Source organism: Zosterops lateralis (assembly GCF_965231275.1).
Source record: "Zosterops lateralis genome assembly, chromosome: 1".
In the NCBI taxonomy this organism is placed as follows: domain Eukaryota; kingdom Metazoa; phylum Chordata; class Aves; order Passeriformes; family Zosteropidae; genus Zosterops; species Zosterops lateralis.
In genome coordinates, this window is record NC_139762.1 from 39,049,862 (window position 1) to 39,073,689 (window position 23,828).

General features: G+C 36.1%; 1 protein-coding gene across 1 annotated transcript in view; it reads right to left on the reverse strand.

Moving 5' to 3' along the window:
- The window catches only part of ZNF385D (zinc finger protein 385D), a 411,296-nt gene that overhangs the window by 319,487 nt on the left and 67,981 nt on the right, over positions 1-23,828 (reverse strand). The window contains exon 2 of the mRNA XM_083871500.1: positions 8,117-8,395. Within this exon, the coding sequence (XP_083727626.1) occupies positions 8,117-8,395 (279 nt within the window). The remainder of the gene's footprint in view (positions 1-8,116; positions 8,396-23,828) is intronic.

Consider the following 23,828-nt stretch of genomic DNA (forward strand, 5'->3'; position numbering starts at 1 on the left):
CAAATCAAAACAATATCCTACAAAAAAACTAGGACATTATCAGAATGGCTTAGACTGTGAACCAAGAAAAAAGCAAAATTCAGTTGTGTCTGCCAAGTAGAAAAAGCATCCATTCACAATGCAACTTGTCAATGTTAAAACCTCTGTTGAATTTCAGAACAGGAATGAAAGTGGGAAGGAGGAAATTTTTACTCACTTTTACACAATATTGTTACTTCATTTGGGATGGAACAAGAATTAATCAAAGGCTGGAATGGCATTCTCCTGGCCAAAAAGGGACAGATGAGTTGTTAAGTATTCCCAAATGGGACAGGTTCGACAGAAGAAAACTCCATTTCTGAATAATCCTTAACAAAATTACTAACCAACTGGAGTCAAAATACCAAAGTGAATAATTTTTACATTTCCAGTTTTCCTTTCACTGTATTTCACAAGGAAAGAAATTGCTTAAAGATCACAAAATGTATGACCACAAAATTATTCTTCATTAACTTTCTTTTTTCTACTACAACATTTTAGAATTCAGCACAGAGACAGAGTCTGTTTGGGTTTTGCTTCTAATCTAATAGTCATCATGCTGCTAAAGCCTACAAAAAAGAAACATTCAATATTACTTTTATAGTCAAAAACTTGTTATATTCTGTATAATAAATTATACATCATCCCCACCAGGGAGGGCTTGCATTTAAAAACATATTATCCTGACAAAGATTCTAGAGGAGTATTTTAAAAATCTGAATTTTTTTTACAGAACAAAGTATTAGTAAACAGTAATACTAACAAAGTATTACCTAACATTAAGTGAGCTACTTTGCTTACAACCAGTGTATCTTTCCAGCTCTCTGATTTCATATTTATGGAAAAACTGGGGGAAAATCTTGATTACGTCTATGTACCTATAATGCTGTCAGCATGGGGACTCCAGCCAGGCTAACCTATAACCATTATTGTGAGAAACAAAGGAAAGACATCATACAGACTAACTGGCTCTCACAGTAATGGAACTGTAGATAAGAATTTGTGCTTCCTCAAGGATTTGTACTGAGCCACCATAGCTATCATTAATTAATTTCCTGAATAGAACTAAGAACTTGCCTCCTTTTCTTGAAATCAACAGGTTTTGAAGTTAATTTCACTGGCATTGGTCTTAAATCTCCGATCTTGAAATATATTTCCACTACTGAGAAATATGTCAGAAGATAAGATGTTAACTAAAGATTTCAGTGACATGACTATCAGGATTCAGAGAATTCAGAGAATTTAAGAGAATTCTGAATCAGAGGGGGAAAAAAAGCCATGAATAAGTACAAGTCAGCAGTAGTGAAGTTTGTCTCCCATTTGATATCTGCTTTTTTTTTTCCTTCTACTAAGATATAGCTCAAAAATTCTGCATAAATTCTGTGATATCTTTAAATTTAAATTACTAAATTAATGCTACGTGAGGCAAACAAAATGATCTTTTTGTAGCTTCATTGAAGAGTTTAGACCTATAGTTGAAGTAAGAAAACAACTGAATATGGGAAAAGCTAGCTCTTAGGGAATTAATACCAGTAAATGTTGATAAACTTAGTACGTTGTCATGCCGCATAGAAGATCTGTTGCCTATCAGATGCCACTGCAGGGAAAAAGAACCCTATCATATTAAAAGAAGATAAGTTACTGAGAAGGTCTGGATGGAAGCCATGGTCATCATAATCTATATTGGACCTAGTGATATAAGCAGAACTAAATGGAGAGCCTGCAAAACAGGTTTCAACAGTTTGTTATCTGTACATGCAAGATCAAATGCCAGCGTTCTCAGAAATGAGAATAGTGCCACACTCAGGGAGAAGCAAAGAATGGCAGACCAACACCTCACAGAGTTCAGAAACAACACAGACGGACATACACTGCTCTCAGAGTAATTGAGCTTTATCCAGCTAATTTAGCACTGATTATCAATATTTCTGCTACAGTTTAAAACACGAAGATATCACTTGCCTAAAACAGTATTAAATGAGAAGAAAAACTAGTTCAGATAAATAGGTTGTATGGCAGGTCCTAGCCTCAAAAAAAAAAAAAAAAAAAAAAAAAAAAACCAACCAACTTAGAAAGAGGCTATCTATGTTGATGCTAAGTAGAAGTTCAAAGAGAAAGATGTCCCATTCTTTTCAAGCATATTTTAAACACAAATTTGAGGACATAACATAAAGGGCAGTTATTTTTCAATACAGAAGAAAGAGTTGCATACCTAGGAGCAACATAAAGGCCTGAAAACATGAGGCTATAAATATCTAAAAAGGACAAGAAAACTATGACAGAACAATATTTGGAATATGCAGAGTAAGATCTGTGAGTATGTAAGATTAAATATAGCAAGCAGGCACATGGTGGATGAAGATTTTCACCCTCTAATCTGCACATAACAGCAGCCTCAACTGTGCTGTTGAGGGCACCTCTAAGTACTCCATTCTCCATGTCTTCACATAGCTCTCAAAAACCCTCTCCAGGTGTGCTAAAAGGCAGCAAAGAAGGACTCACTTCTAAACTTGTTTCAGTTGCCCCTGTTGAATTTCTTTTGGACAAACATCCATGTCCTTTGGATGAAGGCAATTTAGTAAGCATCAGACTTCAAGATGGTTAAAAGGAGGGCACTCTGTACAGGTGGGAGCATTAAAAGAGAATCTGTGCAGTCTTGTATTCAGGTGGAAAACTGAATTCTTTGTAACTTTTTGAATCTGCAGTTAGAGGCTTGTTGAGACCTTGGGCTGATGTTCTTTATGGTTGAGATTCTCCATATGCCTTAAACAGTTTGATTGATAATAAGCTGCTACAACATATTCATTTGTCACCTAAGACAGTTGAAAAGAAAGGAATTTGCTAGCTGAGACCAGAACTATACTTCAACAAAAATCATAAAACTTTGTGGTGAACTATGACATACAGGTAATATCACCTATATGGTGATGATATTACCTTTCTGAATAAAATAAAAAAAGAGTCTGCAAACACAAGTGAGGGTTTAAAAGCACACCTTGCTTGCAAAAGTGCTCTTGAAAGCAGAAACTGGTAATTGTTCACTAACTGTAATAGGAATATGATGAAAACAGACAAGTGCTTTGAAATAAGGAGGAAAATTTACATTTGGAAGCAATGGAAGTGACAACACACCGCCCTTAGCCAGTCCTGTTTGTTCAGATATCTCCAGCTTTGACATATGAGAGATACTACAAATACCCACAAGGAACCTCTTGTGATGCTTTACAAGATACAGACATCTATGATCTACAAACTAGAAGCTTAAAACCAGAGGAAAATACATATTAGATTTACTGTTAACTGGCCATGAAGCTCTGCATCAGAATAAGTAATTTTAAAAAGTTTGCCAGATATGTGACTTCCAGGGACATGTCAAGCTGATTTGACAATTCTTACTTGCCAGAAAATTAATGGAAAGTCACCTATTCTTAAGGAAAATACACTTTGCCTGAAGACTTCCTCTTTTCTCCAATGTCCCATCCAACCCTGTTCCTCTGAAAGGAGAGCTAACACAATGAAAAGAGCAGATGACACCACTTCCCTGAAAACCCTAACTTGGTGGGTTACCACTTAAAAGTAAGAATGCAATCACCTCAAGGCCATCAGCTTTCAGGATCACAGAACATGACAGCGGAGGTGTAATATGCAATGGCAGCACAGAGACAGAAAATAACCAGCAAAAAAAAGTGCACGGACAGAAACTCAGCAAGCAGTCTGGATAAATCACCTGGATTTCCTACCTGCAGATTAGTAAAAAGTAAGGATTTAGATGCAAAAGAAATGCTGTAAAAGATTAAACATTTTCTCTGATGAGTGTGCAAAAAATTTATTGTGTAGGTTTAAGGAAACTGCCATCTCAAGAGTTGTTGTAGGAAACTACATTTAACTACTGAATGAGGTTGAAAAAAGAATAAAAGGTGGCAAATACATTCCTTTTTAGTGCATATTTCATAATACTCATTAACGTAACAATCAAATAGTTACTCATTCTAAAGTAACATTAAGTACTGAATTAAGGGATTTGCTTTTTGAAATTAGCAAGGACAAAAAAATTATACTCAATTCTGGTACTTTTTGCTGCTTTTTCTCCCATGTGCTCAATGTCCTTGTTGGTAGTACAATAAAATTTTACTTTAATGAAACTTTAGTGAAAAAACACTTGTAGTCAGTTTTAGTTTAAAAGATAGTAAATAAAACATACTAAATTAGATAGTCTTCAGTCTGGGTTATGAATTTAGAGAGCTAGATAAATAAACTACCACCAAATGCCTTACTGCCTCTTATGTTTCGAAAGAATAATGGCTCAGGAATCAGTTTCTAAAGTGTAAGGAATTCTATTAATTTTGTGACACTGCTCATCTCCTTTATTTTCCCACTTGTCTTCTAATGTATTGTAGGAAGTACTGCAGAGGAAAGCAGTTTTAGGTTTTGTCCTAACCATGCCTCATTCACTTACAATGATTCAGCAATTTACACAGAAGAAATTCTGGTTTACATAAAATTTTAGAAACATCAGCTTTCTCACTGGTGCTGCCATACATTTGCATCCACAGTTACTTTTCTATTCTGTCAGTAGGAATGTGAGTTTTGCTCCTGCTGGTTAGAATAAACAATTTCCCACAAGACGTCACCTCTTCCCACAGTGTCCAGGCAGGTTTTATGAGAAGTGGTACAATGTCAGCAGACCAGATAGAAACTGCATCTTTTAATCCCAAAACATACTCAAAATCTCCACTGACTTTATTGTCACCTTTCCACTGCATGCATGAGAGCAGAAAGGCAAAACAATCACCAGTAAGAAGAATATTTTCTAGGTTTTATGAGGAAAGTGTGAGAAGTCTTTTAAAAAGACATAAAAGGCAAGTATTAGGAGGAAGGTACATAGAAAATTGCGTTGCTCCCAAGCACATAGGAATCAGTAACAAAAGTGCTGATGTCTCACTATGTTCTGTTAAGTCATCACAAACCACTGTACCAAGTAATGACACAATAAACACTGGGCTCACATCCCTTTTGTGGCTCCACAGTGTGCTGTTTTGAGGTGGCTCTGCCCCTGGAAGGAACCACACAGATGCTGTACAGGAAAGCTGCCAAACAGACACATAAGCAAGTAACAAAACTTTTCAGAGTATATCTGGTTATTCAAATACAGTCCAGATGCCAACAGAGCAGCAAAGAAACACTCCTTTTAACCTCACAAATGCACATTATTTACTGATTATAGATTTGCAGATGGCAACAGGCTTTGTGCATAAGCAACTTATCTTATGAAATTAGGCAGAGATATTCAAGTATAGTAAATGTTCTGCTATTCACATCCAACAGACAAAAGCTACTTCACACAGCTGGAAGCTGATGACTGTAGCATGACAACTCTAATTACACAGTCAAATGCTAACACAGCTGAACCCCACCTCTGTTCAGCAGTCCATTGCAAATTATTTTGGAACAAGACATGGGCTTTTGTTTCACATTAATCAATCCTCCCTTTCTATTATCCCCTCGTGATACAGAACACACAAATCTATCCTGCTTCCTAGGAATAATTTGGAGATCAAACAAAATGAGAAATCACAACTCCAATGATTTTTCTCAACCTTTCCATGTATGTTAGTTCCAAGTGAGCATCAAGCATTGCAAAGTCATATACAACAGGGTACAGTTTGTGTAACACTGTATTTAGAAATTAATTTTCCTTGTGCATAGTACAGATATTTCGCTCATATGTTGAGACATAATAAGTAATTATAATGACAAAACCTTAGAGGATAATGCATAAAGCAGAACATTTACATACTTTTAATTTACAGCAGAATTTAGTCTCTAGAATTATTATGTCATTAATGTGGACATCAAGCATAACAGCTGTCTTTTGTGACAATCATACTTCCACACAAGAAATATCATTCTCTTAAATGAAGTATCCTTCTGACATACACTGAGAAAACAATGTGCATGTGTAACAGTTACATCAACGACCTTCAAAAAACACCATTTGCATGTACATGATAAACTGCAATGGTCAAGTCACAATTTGTTGAGTCATGGTCATATGTCACTTCAGCTTGCTGGAGTCTCATCAACAAAACAATCATTTGTCAGAAAAACATTGCCCATCTCAGATATACAAGTTATGACAAAACATATTACAGTAAAAGGACTCTCATGTTCTGATTTCTACTCGTCTGAGAAAAGGCATCTCAAACAGCATTTCTATTCAAAGTGCAGAAAGGATAGTTACTCAAATATTCAGTTCTAATTCAGTTCTATCCCGAAATATTTTATACTGGTCTCTCTAATTTATAACATCCAGTTGAAGAGAACTGAACTTGGTGACATGTGAAAAGTCCCCTCCTTATACTCTAACCTAAATTATTTTCTCAGTGGAGCCCTACTTTTGACAATATTCAAAGATCTGCCAGATTTGAAAATCCTTAAGTTTCACATAAATCCCCAAAATAATTACACTTTGAAACAAAGATAGTCAATCAGCTATTTTTTGTGACTACAAATGGATGCAGCTACACATAGGATACTTTTAAGAAGGAAATAATAAATATTCTACTATACTGCTAGTTTTAGCCTCTTCAGAATATAAATGTTGAATCATGATTGAAGTTCTTTGATACTAATTTCAGCATTGCTTAATTACTAATTCTTTCATTATCATGGATTAAAGTGGAAAAATGAACTGCAGAAAAAATCTTTCTATCATTAGCAAAATTGTTCTACTAATAATAACATTAACAATTCCTCCATAAGCACAGATAGCAATAAATTAAACTGTGTTTATTTGGTTTTATGGAGAATGCATTTGTGGATAACCACATTGCACCTTTAATCAATTAGGAAATCAATCTTTCTTTATGTATTTCCACAGCTCCAACTAATGGTAGCAGCATTTTTTTCTCAGCCTGAACTCTGAGCATTATCAAGCGCTGCAGTCCCACCTGCCACTTAATCGCATTGTTGGATATTATGGGGGTGTTATTTGTTTTATTGTTGTGTTTTACAGAAATGAGCAACACCTCATACACAGAAAGGTATTCACATCCAACATACTTAGGGAAAATATCAAGTTATTCCTCACTCTTGAAGTGGGAACAAAGCAGAGACTATTAAAATAATAATATGAAGATCTATCTAAGAATTTTTGGTTTGCATATCCTTCTGCAAATGGGGCAGGAAGCAACTCAAGGCACAAAATAGTAAGTAATGTGTGATATGGAGAAAGAAAGTCTGAAAGTCCTAAGTACAACATATTAAGACAATTATTTCTCTGGCACAGTACACAGAAGCAGATAGAACAATGCAGTACAACTCTATACATGGTACAGCAATATTGAGTACTACCTGCTATTAAATTGAGAGAAATGCAACATGGTAATTTATTTTTTCTTGTCAGGGACCATCATTGCCTCTATTATCTAATCTGCCTTAACACAAAAAGTCACAAACGTGTTTTTCTTTGGAGATCACAATTCACTCTGATGATTGAAAAGTATGTCACCTACTACAAAATGCTTTGCCCAAAGCTGTCAATGACAATTGATTAGAGTCAAAGTAAGTTTTGTTCCATCTCTGTTTCACTTCAGCCATGATCTTTAAACAAACTTACGCTAGCTGTGGGTTGAACTCGGAATAAGCAAGCTAAAGTGAATAGAGTTTGGGAATGTATTTCTGTGTAATGTACTTGTTTCAATTTATTTCACAACCACCTTGCATTCATTAGAAGCAAGCACTCCTCTAACAAGGATAACCTTTCCAGTAGACTGTGAAATATGGAATGTTACTGATTATGCTGAAAACCATCAAAATGCAAATGAAATGAGAAAGAATCTGAATCAACATCATTATGTAAACAAAATATAAAATGGAAACTCTTGTAACAACACAGATGGTACATGTTTAGCTATTTGCCAGATGCTCTTGCTAGGGATGACCTCCAGCACCCTGAAGTCACCAAAAGCCTTTGCTTTAACTTCAAAGTATTTTTTGTCTGAATAAAACGAAGTTTATATTCATATATCAACATAGTGCACATGGCTGCAATTCTTAGATCAAAACATGGCAAAGATCTATATATTATAATGCTTACCATTATCGCTTTTGAGATTTCCATTGCTGAGCTGTTTCAACCTCTTCTGATGGGATTTGCCGTTGTAGTGGATTTGTGCCTGAGCAGCAGAGTTTAGCTGAATGTTACAGACATTACACAAAGTGAAATTGGTGTGTTTCTTTTCTCTCTCCTTCTTTTCTTCAGTACCATCAGGTGCTAATTCTTTCTCACCTTCCCGGTCTGGGAGAGATGTGAAATCTGAATTGTATGACTGGTTATCAACTGGTAAATCGGGGCTCCAGGGCTTCTTCATATTTTCTGAGAAGAAGAAAACACATGACAAAAAATTGATGAGAACACAAAAAAATATAAACAAGATAGCAATATCTGCAAACCACTAAAAGGCAGAAAATAATTTTTTGCATTTTATATTTTAACATTGTATTTCCACTCATGCATTTTGCTTTCTGTTCAAGTTTTTCAGTTCTTCTTTGTAACTTGACTAACTTCACAGCCAAGTGCCCAAAGCTGAGCCCATCAGACGTGGATGTGGCATCTCCTGTGATAACTTATCTAAGAAAGGGTAAAAACACTGCAGCAGCCAAGAAAAATGTGTGAGACAAAACAGCCCTGCAGTCAATGGGAAAAAAGGGGGAGAATGAATAACTAACAGAAGAACCTCCTCCCCCTCCACTTATATATTAGTTCAATAAGCTTAAATGAACAGACATCAGCCTTGAATTTATTAAATATTTAGCAACCCCAGTCATCCTCTTCACACTTCCTGTGATTGCTTTCAAGCCCAAGTCTAATAACTTCATAACTTTCTCATTTAGAGCAGTTCAAAGACAAATAAACACGTTATTAGTTTCTTATCTTAACCACTCAGGATAATAATTGAAGGATAGTTAGCTTAGATTCAACTAATACCAGACAGCAACAAGTAGAGAAACGGGAAGATAATCCCACCTGCAGAACTTCAAGCGAAACCAATGTAACCGTAACCGTGATTAAAAGTGAGCAGAAATGGCACAGGTGAAGAATCTGAGCACTGCAAGCCTAATTTACTATTCAAGGAATGCAAAATGTTATACCAACTTAGCATTTTGATGAGACCTTTATATACCATATAAATCTTTAAAGTGCTTGCTCACCCAGACTTAGTGAATAAATGAAGGTCTAGACAAAGAATCTAATCTATACTTGAAGTGACAAAACTACTGCAACCTTAAATACAATGATACTATTTGGTCTCTAACTGACAAATCAATCAATCTAGAGACAAAAAAAAGATTATTGCTGCTACACAAGAAAATGGGTCTTTAATGCCAGATCCAGAAAAGTTTCAGTGTCAAAAACAAGTCTAAACAAGTCTCCAGATTTGGGTCTGATTACAACAAAAAGCTGCAAATCATTCTTCAGATAGCTTCAAATTACTTAAATTTCATCAGCTTAACTTATTTGCCAGGTCTCCCAAGGATTTAAAGACAATTATTGCCTTTGAATCAAATCACAAAGATAAATTTATCTAAAGAAGCAAATCTAAAGTCTATCAATACTCAAATTTAAGTTTCAATCATAGTTTTCAGATTTAGCTTGCTATCTAAGTAGCATTGTGTTCTTTTATGCTAACTAAACTCCATTTCATTAAGAAAGTACAGACTGAAGTCTGAGTCTCTGCATTTGCTGTAGATTTAAAACCTTGCTCAACTAGATCTGTCAGTATTATTCCAGTTTCTGTGTACAGTCAACTCTTATCTAAGATTGTAGCTGTTGAAACCAAGAGAGGAGAAAACAGGCTAAACAATTCATTCCAAAGCAAAAGACATTGTGAGACTGTAGAAGCTTAGAAGAAAACCTGATGTTTATCAATATCAGACCAATATCAGACCTATACCATATTTCTCCTAAATGAAAGAGGAGGTTTCTCCTGAGGAAAAAATATAAATCTATCAACCTGTCTGCCTTTCTTGACTTTGCTAGGAATACTGTTCACTCCAAAGATTCATTTGTCTAAAATGTTTTTAAGTTAGTACATTCAGTCTTTAATCAAATCAGTATAAGGATTAAAATGCTATCACATAGAACTACTTTTACTGAATTGGTCTAGATGCCAGTTACAGTCAGCAATATCAGTCTATATGCACGTTGTACATGAACATATATATATATAAAATATATTCTATTGCATTGAAAGCATTCCCCACTAGAGAGCAGTATGAATTTAAAATTACAAGAACAATATATCTCTAGATCTACAGTGCTAGACATATAGGCATAAGATTACTATAACAAAACAGATTTTTCAAACAATATGTAAAATTTTGTAAGCAAATATAATCTAATAAATTAAACATTGTATGCTATGTGTATGCAAGTCTCATTCCTTTTGAAACCTCTACACATATAAGCTGGCAGCCTAATAAAATGTATTAGCATGTTATTACATCTTTCTAATATTCCAGCCAAAACAGTCTAATCCATTAAATTATTATCTTTGGCATATAGAACCTGTCTTGCATTATAATCTCATTCCAGAAAACAAAATTACAAAATGCACACTCAGTAACGGCGCAATAAAATAATAAGGGAAATTCCACCTTGGAAATAAGTGATTTTACACATCTACAATATGCTTTCCTTAGAAAAACATGTAAAATCATTAGAGCTGCAATACATTATTGTGTATGTCCACGTCACTCTCAAATTCGGAGGAAGGGGATAATTTATAACCGGAGTTTAGGTAATAACTAGGAAAACAAAAGTTTCAGAAATATATATTACACTACAGTCCATCAACATTTTTTTTTTTACAGATACACAGTGATTTCTGAATATATAATTGCAGTGCTAAAGGACTAAAGTGACATATTACAAATCTGTGCAAATCACTTGCTGTAAAGCCAGCATTACATGGCAGTACTCAAAATCATCCATTTAAGAAAAAAAATTAAAATGTAAAGAAATTTTTTAAAAAACCAACAGAAACACTTTCTGATTAAAACATTCTGAGTCATTCTTATTCAATATTTTTTAATGGACAAGTAAATAAAGATAGCAAGTGATGAAGAAAAGTGAGATATTTGAGTATAATTTGCTGACATACTTTTAAAATACAATTCAGCACTCCAAATAGTATTTTTAAAGAAACTGGGAAAAAATATCGATTTCTTAAAACCTTGTTAACATCCACCAGTGTTTAAACCAACACACATGCAGTCCAGCTCATGAAAGCAACAGGCCTTCAGCTCATGCATGCATCATTGCATACTTCCAATTTCTGGAGTAAAAAACTTTAGGCAGCAATTTTGATTGGTAAGGAAAAGAATGCTAAGTTCATCCTACTGGAAAATTACATGGAATATGGTTAGATAAACTTAACTTTAAAAGCAATTTTTAATTTTTATCAGTGTCTTATAAGCTTGATAATATGTGGACAGGCTTTAAATGAAAATCCTCTTTCACTGCCATCATATTATAGAGTTCATGTTAATTGTACTGGTTACATATCTTTAAAAGTCATCAGTTTTGGAGCGAACTATTTTTTCCCCATAGCTTCTCAAGTTTAGGGGTCCTAATGAAGCCTGCAGAGCACTAGAAATGAGTGAACTAGGCAACTAAGATCCCAAAATTTCATGCCAATTTAAATAGCACTTTGGATAAATGCTTACTTTTATTTTCCCTGGGGCTCTGAACTCAATTTTGGCTCAATGATGCTTACCAGTAAAATGAACTTTGCACAACATTACAGATTTGTGAAGTATAAAACTGTCCCATATGGAAAACCAGCACAACTACAATTTGTGGTGTTTGCTGTCTTAGATAACGTTGCTGCCTCCTGAGGATTTCTCTTTTTAAATGTGCTTGAAAGTAAGGGATTAGAAATCTCATCCTTCTCTAAAACAATCCTTACCTTTTTGGCTGCAAGCCAATGGCGTACTTTCTATTCAAGAAAATTGAAAGGAAATTTTACTCATTTATACTACAACTAATTGTTCTGTTTCCAGACCATCTTACCAGCATAGAACTGTATCAATCACTGTAACTTTGGCTCTGTGTACATAATACTCAGGGATGTTGGGACATTCAAGAGGCCAACAGAGCACATGAATCCCAGAGACCACTGTGTACCTAAGTCTGCTGTATTTAATGCAGACCTCTGGCCACTGATGAAAGACCCAGTTCAGCCTGGAGAAGAGAAGGCTTCAGGGTGACCTTAGAGAAACCTTCCAGTACCTGAAGGGGTTTACAAGAAGGCTGAAGAGGGACTTTTCACAAGGGCATGTAGTGATAGGACAAGGGGGAATGGCCTCAAGGTGAAGGAGGATAGTGTTAGGGTAAAAATTTCCTCATTATAAGTGTGGTTGGGCACTGGAACAGGTTACCCAGGGAAGTAGTGAACTCCCCACCCCTGGATGCATTCAAGTCCAAGTTGGATGGAGCTTTGCATAATTTGGCCTAGTGGAAGGTTGCCTTCCTATGGCAGGATAGTTGAAACTTAAGGGATCTTTAAGGTCTGTTCCAACCCAAAGCATCCTATGATTCTATACATCTTAAAGCATACCTCTTTGTCTATTTCCCAACAGTTGCTACAATAAATACACTCCTGTAATAGTTGAAGGATAGAAAAGATGGACAAGGCATTAAGGACAAAGTCCACTAATTACAATATTCAAGGATTTCTAATATTCCTTTTCTAAACTGTGAAAGAAATTAAAGTAGCAATCATCAAAGACGCAGATGTTTACATCTCAGTTACTCATTCCCACACTCTAGACAGTTCAAAATTCGTAGACATTTTAAATTTCAACAAGAAGGCCTATGGAGAGTCATCTCACTATGAAGCAGACTAAAGCATAAACTCAGATCTTCTGTTGTCAGAGAAAAGTATTCCATCTTCATTTGCAGATGTCTATGCTGTAGATTTCAAATTAGATGGAATGAATCTTGCTTTGCCTACCATGGTCTCTCCAAACATTAAAAGGACTGAACTTTCACAGGTAATAATAATAATATTTATTTTCTGCAATATCAACAGATAACAAATGTTGAGAGACACGAGCTGCTTTCAAGAAACGGTTGTTAATGCGATGTTTAAAAAAGAAAAAGAAAAAGAAAAAAAAAGAGGAAAAAAAAAAGAGAGATTGATCACTTATCAATATCCTCACCTTGTCAGTTTTCACATATTTGGGGGTGTTACTGGCATGCTACACAAAAGGACCTCTGGTAATAACTGGAATCTTCTTGTCTTTTCAAACTTCATAAATTTTTTGCTATATCTTTTAGGTGATAGGACATCACCAGTTGATGTAAGTCACTGTAGCACAGTGACTTTTGCACTGGGCTTCTAGGAATCTTTTTCACACTGTGAGTGAAGCTATATGGCAGGACCCTTCCCAAAACTGGTATCTCTGTGCTGAAGTTCTCCTGTTTGTGACATATTTCTTGAAACTCCCTGCTGCATTGGGTACTTGTGATGCCTTTACCAAAAAAACCATGAGTGCTAACTTGCCTTTGCAACCTTCAATTGATCTCACTGAATAAAATGCTAGCTCTAGAAATGTATTCCTGGGAGAAGCCTAAAATGATCATATTGCCATCTACTTTAAACATGGATAGTGGGGTGAGGGCAGCCTGGGGGAAGGATCAGGAAGGAATACAAAAATAAAATACCCTTGGCTTCTTCCACCTCCCATTATCACTGGATGATCCCAACACTGTAGCTTTCCAGTTTTGGCCATGGTTACACCTGCTCCTGGTTTAGAGCCCAGAGCAATTTGGGTCACGAAAAGCACATTTTGCACATCAGGGCTGTGGCAGAGCAAACATGCAACAAAAAGGACTAAGCAGCAAAGCAGTGAAAGGTCATTCACGATGAAAGCACTGCATCTGTGAAACACAAATTCCTCCCAAATGACCTGAGTAACCTTCAGGGTATGCTGCAGGACTCCACTGGGATGGATGGATGGATGGATGGATGGATGGATGGATGGATGGATGGATGGATATCACTTCAGTGGAAGAGCAACTGTAGAATGGGAATGTACTGGAATCTGAAATGCTTTTTAGAAACCAATTAATTTTATGGACCTCCTTCTTTCTGAGCCTTTCAGCTTAAATTTAAATACCAAATAGCACATAATACAATAAAATTTGATGTGGAAACCTGGAAAATATATGCATTAAATGTCACTCTAATCCTTAGCCTTCTGATGATTGTTTACATATTTTCCTTTGGAGTCTCTCAAAACAATGTATATTGTTTTCATTCCTCTCAGTGATGGACTTCTGGATTGACCACTGGGGTCAGAAAGGTGATCCTCTCATTGACCAATCCTTGACCAAATCCCAAATACTTTATAAACCCTAAATCATAATAAACTGCTTTCTTTTCCCTGCTTATACCTGATGGGTGAGTGTGGTTCTTTTTGTGTCCCTAACTGCAACACATTAAGTAATTTTACACTGTAGAAAGGCTTTTCTACTATGAGTTTTAGAAGCAAGAATAATCAATTGCTTCTAAAAATCAAGGAAGAGATTGTCAGGTCATACACCCAAGAGCTAAATTACTAGTCAGTGATAAAACTGTGGATAGAACTCAGTATCTCTTCTTGCCATGTGCCTAATACAGCTCAGATCAAATCACATACAAAGCCAATATTTACCAATTTTCTCTTTAAAAAGTTCCACACAAAATAGAGTAAAAGAGACATATCAGCGGGACGTGAGGGAGGGGGAGAAAAGTCAGGATGAGAAGCATCTTATTTTCTTGTTTATTGTTTCTCGGTATCCTACCAGCCCCTCCCAGCTAGCAGCTGCTAGCTGCTACACCACTTCAATCATCCATGGGAATAATAAGATCTTAATCATCATCACTCAGGTGTTTTTGTGAAGTCTAAGAGGAAAATAATCTCTTAAGCAAAAACTGCATCAGGCAAAAGAAATAAAGGCAGGTTTTCCACACATTTATTGCTCAGGGGGAATGAGGCAAAATGAGATTGACGTTATTTGGGGTTGGAGGTCTTTATAATTTTGTGTGTCTATCCTGGACTCCTACTAAGAAATGCATCTCTGCAAACTGAACCTTATAAGAATAGATACGTATCCATTTGAAATAAGCTCATTGTATATTTGTATACCTTAAGCAATAGCACAGAAAATAAAAGCCTGGGCTTTTGTTTTGCTTTGCCGGGAGAGCACTTAAATCTTTCAGGAAAGGCTGCATTTCAATACTGCAGCAAATGAACAAACGCCAGCCTATCTCCCATCACAGTCATATGCACCAAGAGATCCTAAAGGAACTTATAGATGGACTGAACAGAAAAAGTTCATCCTTTCTTGGTTCAGCGGTTCTCTCGTGCCAGAAGCAACCAACAGACATCTCATAGTCTCAAAATATACTGCAGTCAGTTTTTTAATTGAGTTCTATAAAAAGAGCTAAGCACTAATCAACACCATATGTTATTCAATTAGCTAGTAATACATATCTATTTCTCAAGCCTGTGCTAACATAATGGAGCACTTTGGGTGGTTTGGAACTATTTAAAGGCCAAGTAATTAATTTGCAAACATCAGCTTCTAAAATCTGAGAAGCACTACTGTGATGACTTACAAGCCACAAAAACTCCCTCATTTGCTCTATATTCAATCTGTTTTCAGAAAGGGCCCTTGCGAAAACAAAGACTTCTACATAAAATAGGGGCAGAAAAAGACACAGGTTCAGCCATGTGTGTGGTACCCAGGTCCAGAGGGATGCTCTTTTCATGCAGGTAAAGCAAGCAGTTTATGTTTTGTCACTTCCCTCTCCACCAGCACTATATTGTGTTACAGACTTTGTACCTCAGGCAGTAATTAACACAACAAATGGTACAGCTAGCAAAGCTATGCAGACTCTGCCTACCAAGAAAATTTGATGCTGTCAAGCAACCTGAAGTGCATTTTTTTTCCCCATATTCCTGATTTTCCCATATGGAAATTGTGTTCACAGCCTCAAAAGTCCTGTCAAGAGCAGTCAGAGGTGACTGAGCTTAAAAGGAAGGGTCAGAAACATCCAACTGCAATTCAGGCTGCCTCTGCTGGTCAAAACCTTGGGTTTAGCAATACTTCTGAGAAGGTAGGCAGTGAGAACAGGTTTTAAAGGGAAGGGAAAAATAGCATATGGAATTATAATCATAGAATCTTTTAGGTTGATACAGATCTTTAAGATCATCAAGTCCAGCTGTTAACCCAGCACTGCCAACTCCACCACTAAGCCACGTTCCCAAGAGCCACATCTATACATCTTTTAAATACCCCCAGGAATGGCGACTTCAGTAGTTTTCTGGGCAGCCTGTTCAACTTCTTGATAACCACTTTGTTGAAGATTTTTTTCCAAATATCCAGTCTAAACCTCTGCTAGCACAACATGAGGACATCTATCACTTGTTACCAGGGAGAAGAGACCCCCCTGGCTACACCCTCCTGTCAGGTATCTTCAGACAGCAATAAGGTGCTGAGCCTCCTTTTCTCCAGACTAAAAAATCCCAGCTCCTTCAGCTTCTCCTTACCAGATTTCTGCTCCAGATCCTTCACCAGTTTTATTGCCATTCTCTGGGCATGTTCCAGCATCTCAATGTCCCTCTTGCAGTGAGGGCCTCAAAACTGAACACAGGATTTGAGGTGTGGCCTCACCAGTGCTGAGCACAGGGGGACAATCACTGCCCTGGTCCTGCTGGCCACATTATTGCTGGTATAAGAACATTACTTTTGATTTCATAGACAAAAATCACTTTTTATAGCCTCTCTGGATCAAGTCCCATACGTGAAATCAGCCTTTAACCTGCCATTCAGATATCCCATAAGTGCTATTTTCCACCTTAAATATCGTTAGTTTTCCAAGTTCCTAAATATCCAATCAAAACTTTTATCTCAGCAGAAAGCAAGAGCATGAACAGCTGTTTGGGCATAACAAGCAACTCATTTTTGCAGACAAGAAAGTTCCATTTTTAACACTCCAATACAATCACTAACTAACACTGTATCCAAGTAGGTAATTTTTAAAATTGAGTTAGTGTTTGTGACAAGTTTGCTAATAGGTTATCTCTTCATATACATGGGCACTTCTTTTTCTTTTGTGATTAAGTATTTATGAAATAAGTATTTTGGCAATTTGCTGATGAAAATACATCTACAAAATGAAATTGGAAAAGAATTTAAAAGGCAAGGCACATGAATAAGCTCAGTGGGAATTCTGTTTAAAAAATAAACAACCATCACTTTCCCCCAAAAAACCCAAACATTGCAGAATAAAGAATAATAATTTCGAGAAAGACAGTTCAACTCCTAAAATCTTTGGTATGCACAAAAAAGGCAGCTATTAGACATGAAATGCAATAATAAAATAAATTGGTAATAAATGTAGTAACAGTGAGAAAGAGGAAATTAAAGGCTACGAGCAAGAGATAACTAAAAATAAGATTTTTGTTTGTTTGTTTTCAGTTCAGGAGAAATGTCAAAAATTTGTGGAGGTTTTAATTTTTTTTTTTTTTTTTAATTTAAGCATTTTTAGAAATTATTATTTGTTGTCATTTGAAAGGTAATTTCTAAAGGTTTTCAGAGTTTTATGGTTTGAGTTTCCTAACCTTCTAAGGTTCTAGCAAATAGTAATATTTACCACATATAAAAACATCCAAAAGACAACCTCCCCCTCCATTTTGTTATACTTTTGTTTTAGGGAATTGCTGTGTGGATATTTTTAAACAAAAGACCTTGAAAACACAGGAACCATAGAAGACCAAAAGAGAACAATTTTAGTGTTTCAAACAGTTACCCTTTGGAACCTATTTCTAAATCAAACAAAAAGTTCTACTTCTGCCTTTCTCTACATGCATTTCTTAAAACACTTCTGTTAAAAAAAAAAAACAACTTGAGGAAAAGGTCTTATGTTTGAATATTATCATTTATACTTTCACAGCAGGAACTATTTTTTTCAGATTATCTGCTCATTATAAAACATTCAGATAGCTCTGGCACCATTTGCAAGTATAGGGATTTTTTTTAATATTATGTTATCGCTTCATTACACCCACTGGGCCATTTAGTGTTGAATTTAATGGAGAGCAGATCATTTTCCAAGCAATGCAAACACATCAAGGTGAAAGTCTGTTTTGTTTGGAAAGGTTAGCAGATGTTTTTGCAAGTGCTTGTGAAAGTTATTGTTGTTTATCTTACTCTTGAACCTTTGGATTGCATTTTCTTTAAATACTGCATTCACCCCTGCATTCATGGTAATATGAACATAATTTCTGCTAGTTTACAGCATGTGCTTTTTTGGGTAGATGTTACAATTTTAGCTGAGAACTATAAACATATTGTGTGGAACTTAAAAAGCATATTCTCTATCATGGCTTGACAGACAATGCCTTTGCTATTGTCTCCACAGCTGATATAATGTTTCTGCACGTCAACTATACATTTATCTGAATCTCTTCATCAATACCAGGGATCTAAAAATAATGACTGGCAAATCAGACTATCCTGGACATGTATTGTTAAAAAAAAAAATCTGAAAGACAAATTGTGGGACCTGGACCTATTTATGTTTCCTTGGGATGATACAGTGTCCCAGAGCAGCAGCTAAAATCTTTTGTTACAGTCACACAAGGCCAATGTAGAGCTTCGCTTGTGCCACTGGGGAATTATTTTAACACAAGGACTATCTGTCTGTGTCACATTTCTAATAACCTTTTCATCACAGTACCCAGATGTAATCCATTTATAGAAACGCTTATGCATCAAAAATAAAAATGTGCAAAAGGAATCTAATTACTGAGTACAGAAAGTGGGATGATTTATTCTTTATTTGGGATAAATTCAGGTGATTCACTATTAGTGAATGTAAATATATTTTCAAGGCACGATTGCTATAATCCCACAGGGTGAGTGTATGTGCCAGTGTAGGTTCAGGAAAATGCATCATAAAATATCAGGACCTAAGAGGACGTCCTGGGCAATGAGATATTTATTGCACTAGCTTTTTCCTTGCATTACTTTCCCACGAGTGTAATTCACTCCTCTGTTGAATTGTGTGGAAAATGAAGGCAGGGCATATTAGGGAGAATTTGCTTCTATTTTTTATAAGGCACACATATGAAAACGGCTTTTAAGAAAAGTGTAAGAGGAGGGTTTGACATTATTTCTGTAAGTGTTTATTGATGCAAGATCTCTGAAATACACTACCTATTTGGAATTTGGACAGATATAGTTCCACAATAAAATATGGAAATGCAGGAAAACCTGGACAAACTAGAGAATGCAAGCCCATACCTCCCCTCCAAAGCAGGAACTGCTGCTTCACTTTGCTTCTAAAAGTCAGCCCATTTGAAATTACTGACTGCACAGCATAGTCCAGGAGAATCTTCCAAAATTCAGAGAGTCCCAGGACCTTACTGAACACGTTAATCAATGACACTGCCTTACTAATGTTAAAATATAAAAAAAGCTTGTAAAATAGGAAAGATTTTCCCAGTTTTGCAGAAATCTGTACATTTTTATACATCTTTTCCATGCAAAGTTGTGTTGGACCACCACCTTCAAGATTCTACCATGTTATTTTTTTTGTTGGGCTTTATATAGCATGCATTGCTAATAATTAAAAAGCATCAATGGTTCTTTCTGAAACATCCTCTGATGACTGGATTTATTTCTGAAAAATAATCATGGAAAGCATGGGAATAACACCACACACACAAAGAAAGTAAAATAGCTGATGCATTTCAGCTTTCTCTGGGAGACCTTCACGGCAGCACGCCCCTGCAGCAAGTGCTCATAGCACAGACCCTGAGCACTTTGCTCAGCCTCTGTGATCTGCAGAAATGACTGCTGCTGAGTGTGTAAAATCTTTCCAGCTCTGCTGGCCATCTGCAACGTCTCTCAACCTGTCGGGCAAGGCTGAAAATGTTGAAAATCCCTGAGAAGTCATGCATGGTAGAATTCAAAGCCCTGGAAGATCTATGAAGTTTCTTCCTTCAGGCATGCTGATTCAGACGAAGCAGCTTATAAACTCTATTATACATAGAACAAGTTTATAAAAATCCATGGGATTTGCTCAGCTACTTATTTTTTCAGAATGATGGCTCAACTTTGCATTAAAACATTCATTAGCAGCAAAAGTCATTTAAGAATACTGATAAAATATATATGAAATTTTCAAGATTAACTCATTTTGGAAAATAATTTTATGGCAAATGGTTAGAACACTTGATAAAATACTAAAGTGTCTGATGTTTCAAGTTTTTTTTCTCAGAATTACCTTCTCCAATTCCCCTCATAATCTAAAACACTGCAGGTCACTGGATATGTACATAGCTTTGATCTAAATGTACTTTTTAGAGAAGTTAGAGAAAAGTTAAATACAGGTGGTAGCAGTGACCTTTAGCTATTGACAGAATTTTACAACACGGTGCTCTTTCCACTAAAAACCCAGACACTTAACTAGATCAGTTTTCCTGAAATGGCAAGATAGATAGATAGACAGACAGACAGACAGATACATACATACTACACAGATGCAAGACAGGTTGACAGCCATTGAAATCAGTGCCACTAAACTGATTTCATAAAAACAAAAAAACAGTGCAAGAAAAGCAGAATCAGATCCCCATTTTCCTTTTAACTAAAGGAAATACATAGTAATTTCAGCATCTCAGCAGTCACCATAATTTCTGCTGTTCTTGCTATGTATTATAGAAACTGTCACTTTTTAAATTTATGGTATCTTTTACACCTTGGGTTAAAGAACACTTAAAGCACTTTCAGTGTTTTATATACCTGTACTCAAGAAGAATAGAAATGAGATTCCTTTATTAATTTAGACCCAGACTACCAGAATATTCACACTAGCAGTCTCAGTGAATTTTAATGGGATTACCTGCATGAGTAAGAAATTATATGACAAAAATCGGAACAGGGAAACCTTTAATGATTAAAAAGTACAAAGACGACAATAGCTAAAACTCCATTGTTGAGTGTATGACTCACAAAGCTACAATTCATTAAACTCATAGTCAATGTATATGTGACCAATCGGAAAAGATCTGTAAGTAGCTACATCCAAACAATGTCAAATTACTACTTCAATTGTAAACCTATGTATTGTTTCTTCCCTGAGAAGTTTCTTTGAAAGAAGAAAAACTATTGAATTATGGACAACCAAGTTAAACAATTAATCTCTCAATACACATTCATTTAGTTTTGCTTCATTTTAATGGCAATCCATTTGAAATCCTTGTCACATTTTCATTTTGTTTGTTACAGAGGCATATGAAGAGTGAACACTGCATGTAAGCAAAGCCATCAAAACCACAGCCTAAAACCAAAAAACTGAACAAGTGACCTTCCCCTAAGCCACTGCACACAAGGGACTACTGCATCCTATCCCTCATTTCCCTAGTTGAGACAAAATCATAATTATTTTATTTAGCACTATTTAAATCCAGCCAAATAATGTCATTTGTAATCAACTTTAACTGCCAGGAAGGAAATGAGAATGGCTTACCTTGCAGCACAGCAGTGTTATCCACCTCAGCATGCCTTGCTCCTACAGCAAAAACATCTGGAACCAACACGCACTCACTGTAATCAACTGCTCTTCACAAATCACTCACTTATTGATCACTACACTTATCACTCTTCATTGACTGAACTTCATTCCACATCACTGATTTTTTGCTGCTTCAGCAAATTCTGAAACTTTCATCACAAGAAGAATTCATACACAAACCAAAGCAGTGATCATTTATATTGGATACTTCTTATATCAAGCAGTTCTGCAGGGGTCTTCATTTATTTAAGAATTAATCAAGCAAAGTAAGAACGGTTTTTCAAATTTCCTTGCACAAACTTAAACATTTATGAGAAAGGCAAGCAACAGCCTCTGAGCCCTACAGCCCAAGCAACACTAAGTCACTACATTTCAAATTTTGTTCTGTACAGAAGTGTCAGGCTCAGGACTGCCAGATGATGGACATGCTAATGTCATGTGCCAGGCACATGATTGGCATGTGAATGACATGTGCCAGGCATGTGTCTGACACCTGTTTGCCACATGATTGCCACATGCTGGACACGTGAATGCCATGTGATAGCCACTTGGTGTGTGCTTGATTACAGTCAAGTATCACAGCCAGTACCACAATCATCTACTAAGACTGTCATGATAGGAAACAAAGCAGCTACGACTTTTCCTGATGTCAGCACTTGAACCATCAAGAGAGATACCAGAAGGTGGATGGGTCTCCTCTGAGGGCAAGCTGACTCAAGCTGAGGGGAAGAAAGCACAAGTGTCCCAGTGGCGAAATATGGAAATGACAGAGGGTAGCCAACACCCAAGGTATGAGTAAGTTTCACAGTGGCACAATATTTTCTCACAACTGGGAAGACAGCACAGGATTTTCTTCTCCTGAGTGAGCATTTTTTTAACAGTGGGATTAGCTGACAAATGATTCCCCAAGAGCCTTTTATTCTGCCTGCAGGAGCCTTCTGCTGACCATAGAGATTAAAAACCAGCAACGTTGACAAAATGTACAATAAAACATGGTAAATTCTGGCATAAAGCAATGTAACAAAACCAAGCTACTCCAGCTCTGAGGTTTCTGCTCATGCTGATTTTGCAGACTTCATCCTTCAGATGTGAACTTTTGGGCTCCACTAATTTGCAGAAGTAATGAAAGAAGCAGATGACCTGAAGGAAGCCAATTGCTAATACTACCTATGTCCATAAACAGTTACATTTCTGAGCATGTACACAAGAGCTTTCTGTTTTCACAATATGGAACAAGAACCCACACTACTAATAGCTCATCAGTGAAGAAAAAGAAAAAAAATTAAAAAGGGGAGGAGATATAGAGATAATAGAGAGAAATAGATAAGTATATATATATATTTATACATACATGCAATTAGTATACTCTGTTGATTGTTTTAGCCTAACTTATATGGGTAGTTCTGCAATTTCTAAAATAAGCAATCACTGTATAATAATGAAAGTACTATTCCATCATAAAAACATAAGGGAAACATGCAAGTATTTTCAGTAGTCACATGGAGTTTAAAAAAATCATGACACTTTTGGCAATTTTGTGTCATGAAGTCCAGTTATAATGAATGTGAAATTATCAGATTAAGACATTTATCCAAATGTATTCACACAATACAATGCATCTTCTAAATCTGCCAAAGACACTTGAAATCCATGCATTGCTACTTATTATGCGCTAAGCACAGCCTTCTGCATTGCTGGAAGTATACTTTGTTCTTTAAATTATTCAATTAATTAACCAATACTTGTTTAATGCTTTGAACTTGTAATATTTTCCCAAACTGCTGAATGTTATTACCAAAACAGTGTGGGACAGATTTTGCAGGGTGCAGGTAGATGTATCTTTCCACACATTTAAGAATTACCCAACGAGTGAGAAGCTAGTTGCACTTGAGTAATAGATTGAGTACAGGTACTTGGCAGGAAATGCTTTTCCGTGAGAATTATCATTCAAAATTTAAAAACTAATTAGTTTATTTATTTATTTTAGACTCTTTCCCCAAATTTTTTTTCTCTGGTTAAATTCAGGAAAATATTGTATCATGTTTGGGATGAATTTTTACGATGTTTATTTAACCCAACTGAGGGACAACTGTATTCGTCTCGGCAAGCACAGAGAATGTAGAAAACTTGAATGGCCTGCAAAGGAACCCAAGTTATGATCAGGATTTTCTT